Source organism: Bufo gargarizans, chromosome 4 (assembly GCF_014858855.1).
Source record: "Bufo gargarizans isolate SCDJY-AF-19 chromosome 4, ASM1485885v1, whole genome shotgun sequence".
NCBI lineage: Eukaryota > Metazoa > Chordata > Amphibia > Anura > Bufonidae > Bufo > Bufo gargarizans.
The window spans coordinates 215,641,083-215,649,043 of NC_058083.1; the positions used below are offsets into that span (position 1 = coordinate 215,641,083).

Sequence of the window (7,961 nt, forward strand, 5' to 3'; positions counted from 1 at the left end):
TATATTGCTCTCTAGACTTGAGGCCTTACATTTTATTGATTCATCCAACAATATTGTTGAGTATTATAGGGTGATGAAGGGCAGTAAAGCACTCGTTGGTTTTTACCCAGCACTAACTCTGCTAGCACATCCACTGTGTTCTGAACCATGTGTGTGTGTGTGTTAACTGCAGCATTAAAGCTTTTCCTTTTGTTTCCCTCCATTTATTAGATATGGCAAATCTTTCACTAAATGATCATGACGGTTCCAGTGGGACATCAGATCAGGACACATTGGCTCCTCTTCCACATCCCGGAGCTGCCCCTTGGCCCATGGCTTTTCAGTATCAGTATCCATTGCCTCATCCTTACAGCCCCCATCCAGGATTTCCAGAACCTGGGTATAGCTATGGAGGTGGCAGTGCCGGCAGTCAGCACAGTGAAGGTAAGTAAAGCACTTTAGAAATGCTATGCATTGCAGAGTTTTAAGGCATCACTGCGCTTTCAACAGACTTTGCATTAACCCCTTCCCGACCAGCGCCGTAATAGTACGGCGCAGCGGGATGTGACTTGCCGCCCAGTCCAGTACTATTACAGCGCGCTGATCGGGCGAGTGCAGGAGCTGCGCCCGCCCGATCAGCTGCAGGGGACCGACTGTTCCCATAAGGATACTTTCACACTGGCGTTTTGGCTTTCCGTTTGTGAGATCCATTCAGAGCTCTCACAAGCGGTCCAAAACAGATCAGTTTTGCCCTAATGCATTCTGAATGGAAAAGGATCTGCTCAGAATTCTTCTGTTCTGTCTCCATTTCGCTTTGGAGGCGGACACCAAAACTCTCCTTGCAGTGTTTTGGTGTCCATCTGATGAAACTGAGCCAAACATTTTCACTGACACAATCTGCCACAATAGAAAACTGATCCGTCCTCCATTGACTTTCAATAGTGTTCAAGACTGATCCGTCTTGGCTATGTTAAAGATAATACAAACTAATCCGTTCTGAACGGATGCAGACGGTTGTATTATCTGAATGGATCCGTCTGTGCAGATCCATGACAGATCCGCACCAAATGCAAGTAGCCTTAGCCAGACCCCTGCTGTATGCGCCGGCATCGGTGAAAACGATGATGCCGGCGCATTAACCCCTTCTCTGCCGTGGTCAGCACTGACCGCGACATAGAAGGGGTTTGCTGCGGGTGATGGAGCCCATCGGGTCCCCGCGCTGCTGTAGTGGGGACCTGATGGGTGAGAAGGCAGCCTGATGCCTTTCACGGCATTGGTACCTGCCTTCTAAGGCCCCTTTCACACGAGCGAGTTTTCCGCGCGGGTGCAATGCGTGAAGTGAACGCATAGCACCCGCACTGAATCCTGACCAATTCATTTCAATGGGTCTGTGTACATGAGCGTTGTTTTTCACACATCAGTTCTGCGTTGTGTAAAAATCGCAGCATGTTCTATATTCTGTGTTTTTCACGCAGCCCACGGCCCTATAGAAGTGAATGGGGCTGTGTGAAAAACGCATTGCATCCACAAGCAAGTGCGGGTGCGATGTGTTTTTCACTGATGGTTGCTAAGAGATGTTGATTGTAAACCTTCAGTTTTTTATCACGCGCGTGAAAAACGCATCAAAACACATTGCACCTGTGCGGAAAAAACTGAACACAATCGCAGACAGACCTGACTGAACTTGCTTGGAAAGTGGTGCGAGTTTTACTGAACGCATCCGGACCTAATCCATCGGTCTCGTGTGAAAGAGGCCTAAGGGTGCCCAGGAGATCCAGCCTCAGGCTGGGTCTCCTAGGCAACCTGTTAGTGTATTACTCTATGTAATACACAAACAGGCAATGCATTACAATACAGATGTATTGTAATGCATTGCAGAAAGGATCACAACCCCAAAGTTAAAGTTAGAAATAAAGTAAAAAAGTTGAAAGAAAATAAATAATTTAAGTGAAAAAAAAAGAAGAAAAAAATCCCCTTTCCCCTGATTTAAAAAAAGAAAAAGGGGAAAAAAAAAATATTGGGCATCGCCGCGTCCGTAACAACCAGCTCTATAAAAATATCACATGATTTAACCCCTCAGGTGAACACCGTAAAAAATAAAAACTGTATTACCTTATATTACAAAAATTTCAACACCAAGCGATCAAAAAGATATATGCCCCCCAAAATAGTACCAATCAGTCACCTCATACCGCAAAAAATAAAAAAGCTATGGCTCTCAGACTATGGAGACACTAAAACATCATTTTTTTGGTTTAAAAATGCCATTATTGTGTAAAACTTAAATAAGAAAAAATATACATATTAGGTATTTCCACGTCCGTAACGATCTGCTCTATAAAAATATTACATGATGAACGCTGTAAAAATAAATAAATAAAAACTGTGCCAAAATGAACAATTTTTTGGGTCACCTTGCCCTTTATGGGTGTAATAATAAATGGTCAAAAAATCATATGTACCCAAAAATGGTACCAATAAAAACGTCAACTCTTCCTGCTAAAAATGAGCCCCTGCACAAGGCGATCGGCAGAAAAAAATAAATGAGTTCAGAAACTGGAGACACAAAAACATCATTTAAAAAAAAAAAAAATGCTTTATTATGTAAAACTCAAACAAAGTAGACCTATTTGATATCATTGCATCCGTAACAACCTGCTCTATAAAAAGAGCACATGATCTACCCCTGTCAGATGAATGTTTAAAAAAAAAAACTGCCAAAACCATTTTTGGGCTACTTTGTCTCACAAAAAATGTGAGAGAGAGCAATTAAAAATCATATGTACCCCAAAATAGTAATCATAAAACTGTCACCTTATCCCCTAGTTTCCCATTTTTGGGAGTTTCTACTGTAATTGTGCATCAGGGGGGCTTCAAATGGGACATGGTGTCTAAAAACCAGTCCAGTAAAATCTGCCTTCCAAAAACCATATGGTGTTCCTTTCCTTTTGCGCCCTGCCATCAGTTTACAAACGCATGTGGGGTGTTTCTGTAAACTGCAGAATCCGGGTAATAAATATTGAGTTTTGTTTGGCTATTTAACCCTCGATGTGTTAAATAAATTTTTTTATTAAAATGGAAAATCTGTCAAAGTGAAATTTTGAAATTTCATCTCCATTTTCCTTTAATTCTTGCGGAACACCTAAAGGGTTAACAAAGTTTGTAAAATCCGTTTTGAGTAGCTTGAGGAGTGTAGTTTCTACAATAAGGTCATTTATGGGGGGTTTCCACTATGTAAGCCCCACAAAGTGACTTCAGACCTGAACTGGTCCTTATAAAGTGGGTTTTGGAAACTTTCTTAAAAATTTTAAGAATTGCTTATTGAGTTTTAAGCCTTCTAATATACTTAGAAAATAAAATGACATTTCCAAAATGATGCCAACATAAAGAAGACATATGGGGAATGTTAAGTAATAAATATTTTATGAGGTATCACTTTCTGTTTTAAAAGCAGAGAAATTAGAATTTAGAAAATTGTGAATTTTTCAAAATTTTGGGTACATTTTGGATTTTTTCATAAATAAAGGTGAAATATAGTGACTCAAATTTATGACCATCATGAAGTACAATGTATCACGAGAAAACAGTCTCAGAATGGCGTGGATAAGTAAGCGTTCCAAAGTTATTACTACATAAAGTGACACATGTCGGATTTGCAAAAAAATGGCCTGGGCAGGAAGGTGGAAACTGGCCCGGGGTAGAAAGGGTTAACCAGTAATACAGTGTGTCTGTGTATGAGGAATAACAATCTTTCTGACCATTATATTACTAGTATCTGGCATTTATTTTGCAGTTTTCTCTGTGCATAATGAATGCCCAGTTTGCAGCACACACAGAGTAGAGGGGAATCTCCTTCCTAACTCTCTCACAGTCACTTAGCAGTCCCAGGATAATGGAGAGCATTACAGAGAAGTACTGACCTATATGATTGTGAATGAGGCACTTGTGCTGAGCTATTACCATCCTATGTAGCTGCCCAGTCTTTCTGTGCCCGTCTCCTCGGGTCCTGCTCACTGCTCCCCTCTCCATAGATTAGCATTTTTGACATGTGTAATATGATCCTCCTGGTGAGGTGAGAGATGATGGATGGGGAAAAAGGCTTTTTTCAAAGTGAAAAGTAATTGATTCTGGTACACTGCTAATAACAGGAGAACTAGACATTTCTCCCTTATAAAACATATTACAAAGTTCTACTATTGGTGTACTATTGGTTTATGCAAAGTTGTGTAAAAAGTTACTGATCACTTAAATACTTTGGTGCTTTATTAAAGCTAAAAATTCAGGTTACCCTCTATATTCCCTCCATAGCACGAGAGGTGGAGGTGGAGATAAATGATGTCACGGATGTCTTTAGGGGCAAACAAATTAGTGACTTCAATTTTAAAATACAAAGTTGTCATCCGATAACTTTTTATTTTTATTTTTTGAAAGCTTTGACCACTTTGCTGTAGTCTCTAGTTTTTATCACTTGCATCCTTTCTATGGTGTCTGGAAAAATGAGAAGTACATTCTGATTGGCTGATATGGGTATAACTAACAGTGTTAATGCATTATGTATTTTTGTTGTCTAAAATTGTCTTCATGTTACAGGAAGTAGAAGTAGTGGCTCCAACCGCAGCAGTACAGAAAAGAGGAAAGACAGAGACCCTAAGACTGGTGACTCAAAATCTGGAGGGAGTGGAAGCGAGTCAGACCACACTACACGTAGCAGTTTGCGAAGAGACAGAGCAGCAAGTGAACGTTCAGTACCAGCAAGTGAACACAGCCACAGGAGCCACCACTCCATAGCACACAGCATACGGAGCCACCATACACACCAGTCCTATGGTCCTCCAGGTGTTCCTCCTCTATATGGTCCTCCAATGATGATGATGCCAGCACCACACCCTGTCATGGGCCCCCCAGGAGCACCACCAGGCCGCGATTTAGCCTCTGTCCCACCTGAACTCACCGCTAGTAGACAGTCCTTCCGCATGGCTATGGGCAATCCCAGTGAGTTCTTTGTGGATGTTATGTGAGCAAAATTTACAACATTGGCCCTGTTTTTAGCTATTTTTGTTTTTCTGAAAATTTTCTAATTATTATTTACATACTGATACTAAGTACGGAAATGGAGAGGCCAGCACGATTCCACTGAGATGTATGTGTGATGTTCGCGCGGACCCTCACACTTGCCACTAATCCATGCACCTAATCTATCAGACCCTGCTCCAGACCGTGTGTTTGTGCAGAGGGAGGAGGCTGGCCACATCCTTGCCTGGTTGCTTGGCTTTTGTAACAGATTGATTTTAACAAATTAATATTGCATCTGTTTAAAAACAAACAAACGCCAGTTATGGGAATGGATTTACTCTTTGTTTTGCTTTTTTTCCCTTTACAACTGTGTTTCTTTTGTTAAAGCAGCCAAGAATTCGGGGGTCTTTGACTTTCTCTGAGCAAGTTGCCAGTGAAAGTGCACGACCCTCAAGTCGGAGGGTACCCCTACCTTGAACATATCATGGCGCATTGTATAGATGAAGAGAATCCATTGCCACAGGAAGACGACCGATTGGAGTGAAGCACCACAAGCCTTACATTTTCATAAACCACAAAGAACATGCCTATTTTGCCTTTGGAGTGCCATGTTTTTTCTTATTCCATATATAAACTGATGTACATCAAAAACCTCATACACTCCATTCTACTCTTGCAAAGATTTTAGCCCTCGTAGCTCCCTTTTCTAAAGGTACCTATTTTTGAAGAGTAGTGGGAGTCTTAAAGTACATCATCATGTTTGTGCACCTTTCCTGTCAGGGAGGCCTGCTATTTTTTCCCCCATATTTTATGAATGTGTTGCAGTATATTGCACATCCTACAGACAGCAGATGAACTAAGACCTCTTTTCAGGAGCTTGTGGTTGTCGTGTAGATTGGAAACACTACATTGCTGTTTTTGTATTATATTATTATTTTTTGCTATCACCCAGAAATGGTGCTAAGATGGGGAAATTATTTATATATATAAGTAGTTTTCCTAAAAACCATAATCCATTTGAACCTTTCCAAGCCCCTCCCCTCTCAGCAACACTATATAAAGGCACAATTGGGGCTAGTGGCAAACTGACTGTACTTCCACTGACTTTTTAACTTTTCTCAGAGTTTTCATAAATATTAAAAAAAAAAAAACTGACAGGACAGTGCAGAAAATGGCACAATTTTTTAGAAAACTGATGATTTATTTGCCTTAGCATCTACCCAAAGGGAGACTTGTGTTGTACACAAGGCCTGCTCCCGCTTTCTAGGCTCTTGCAGTGGACTGATGCATTGCTGCAAAGTGGGTGTCTAGGAGCAACACACAAAGCAGAACTGTGAGCAGGAGCATTTTCATTTGTTTGGTTTTTTTCCCATTGCTTTGTTGCACTGAGATGTTTCTGCTGCAATAAATCTACACACATTTTATGTCGTGTCTTATGTTATTGTGGGAGAATGCTGAAAATTTTTGTTCGCTACAGAGAACATTTCTAAGTCATGAGCACCCTCCTGTTCTTGAGTTACTAATGTTTACGGTATTTGGTTGCAGATTACTACAGTTTTGCATCAATCTACATAAAAACATACCTTTCACTGGCGTATATTCCTATAAAGGGGTTTCTTTTGTCACAGTAGACTACACTTTTTAATACAAGAAGATCCATGTGTTTTGTTTTTCTTAAACTATGCTTTTCTATTAGGGCTCGTTCACACGACCGTGTGAAGCCCGTATTGCGGACCGCATTTGCGGATCCGCAATACACTGGTCCCGTTCCATGGCCATTCCACATCATGCGGACCCTTTCATTTCAATGGGTCCTCAAATCCAGAGATGTGGAACGGAACACTACGGAAGCACTACGGAGTGCTTTCTGAGGTTCTGTTCCGTTCTTCCGCACCGCAAAAAGATAGAGCTTGCTCTATATTTTTGTGGAACAAAGGGATCGTGGACCCATTCAAGTGAATGGGGCCGCGATCCCTATGCGGCTGCCACGCGGCAGGTGCCTGTGCTTAGCGGACCGCAATTTGCGGTCCACAGCACGGGCTTCACACGGTCGTGTGAACGAGCCCTTACAATGAGTCACTGAATCAACTTTCTATGGCTTACAGTTGTGCACATTGGGAATTTATGTTCAACATTTCAAGTATACACCACAAACTGAACACAGCCTAAAAATCTAATCAAGCTAAATTTACAGTCCCATATAAGAGCACAGCTGGCACCAGTCACAAGATGCCAGGAGGTATTCAAACCTTGTCTATGCTGGGATCAGTAGTAGTATGCTGCTATTTCACAGGTAGTACTTTGTGCAGTCAGTAATAAGAACTGATCACAGGATAAAGCCAGTAACACCATTAAAATAGTAGCAGTCGTTATGATCAGTGCTTCATAGCAGGTAGCAGTGCATGGAAGAGACAAATGGCTGCACATACTGTCACCTGCTATGATAAAGACTGCTGCTATTGTTTATGGATGCTTCATACTGTGATCCCGCAAAATGTATGCTGTGTAAGTCTCCAGTATACAACATTAGACCAATCTATTTCACATGGACATAATTTAGCTGTATTGTTTAGGGTATGTTCACATATAGCGCATGAGCCGCAGATTTGCTGCATAAAGTGACTGACAGTGTGGACTTTAAATCTGCAGAATGTCAATTTGTGCAGCAGATTTCACCCTTAGCATAGGGTGAAATCCGCAGCAAATCCGCACATAACACATGAAGATTTTGCAGAGGATTTGGTGTGGACTTTGCTGCAGTGGCCCTATCCTAATGTCTAATTTTTGGCTGCCATAATGACTATAGATCCCTAAGGTGCTGAATGTTCAGCTTCATAGAACAGTGACTAGGTGTTACAATATATACAGTCTATACACCACTGGTACAATATACCTGAATGAGGCCTCAAAGGGAATCTGTCATGTTTCTGGACTATTTTCTGCAGTAATACATAAGTAATGCTGCAAAT

General features: G+C 41.3%; 1 protein-coding gene across 6 annotated transcripts in view; it reads left to right on the forward strand.

Annotated features, from left to right (window-relative positions):
• Positions 1-6,414, forward strand: part of DVL3 (dishevelled segment polarity protein 3) — a 71,183-nt gene extending 64,769 nt beyond the window's left edge. For 2 of the 6 annotated variants that reach the window (XM_044289222.1, XM_044289227.1), the window contains 3 exons: positions 211-423; positions 4,570-4,993; positions 5,380-6,414. In XM_044289222.1, coding sequence (XP_044145157.1) covers positions 211-423; positions 4,570-4,993; positions 5,380-5,404 — 662 coding nt within the window. In that variant the 3' untranslated portion in view covers positions 5,405-6,414. Of the gene's footprint in view, positions 1-210; positions 424-4,569 lie in introns of all 6 variants that reach the window. The other 4 variants (XM_044289223.1, XM_044289224.1, XM_044289225.1 and 1 more) reach the window with 4 other exon arrangements.
• Positions 6,415-7,961: the final 1,547 nt, after the last annotated feature.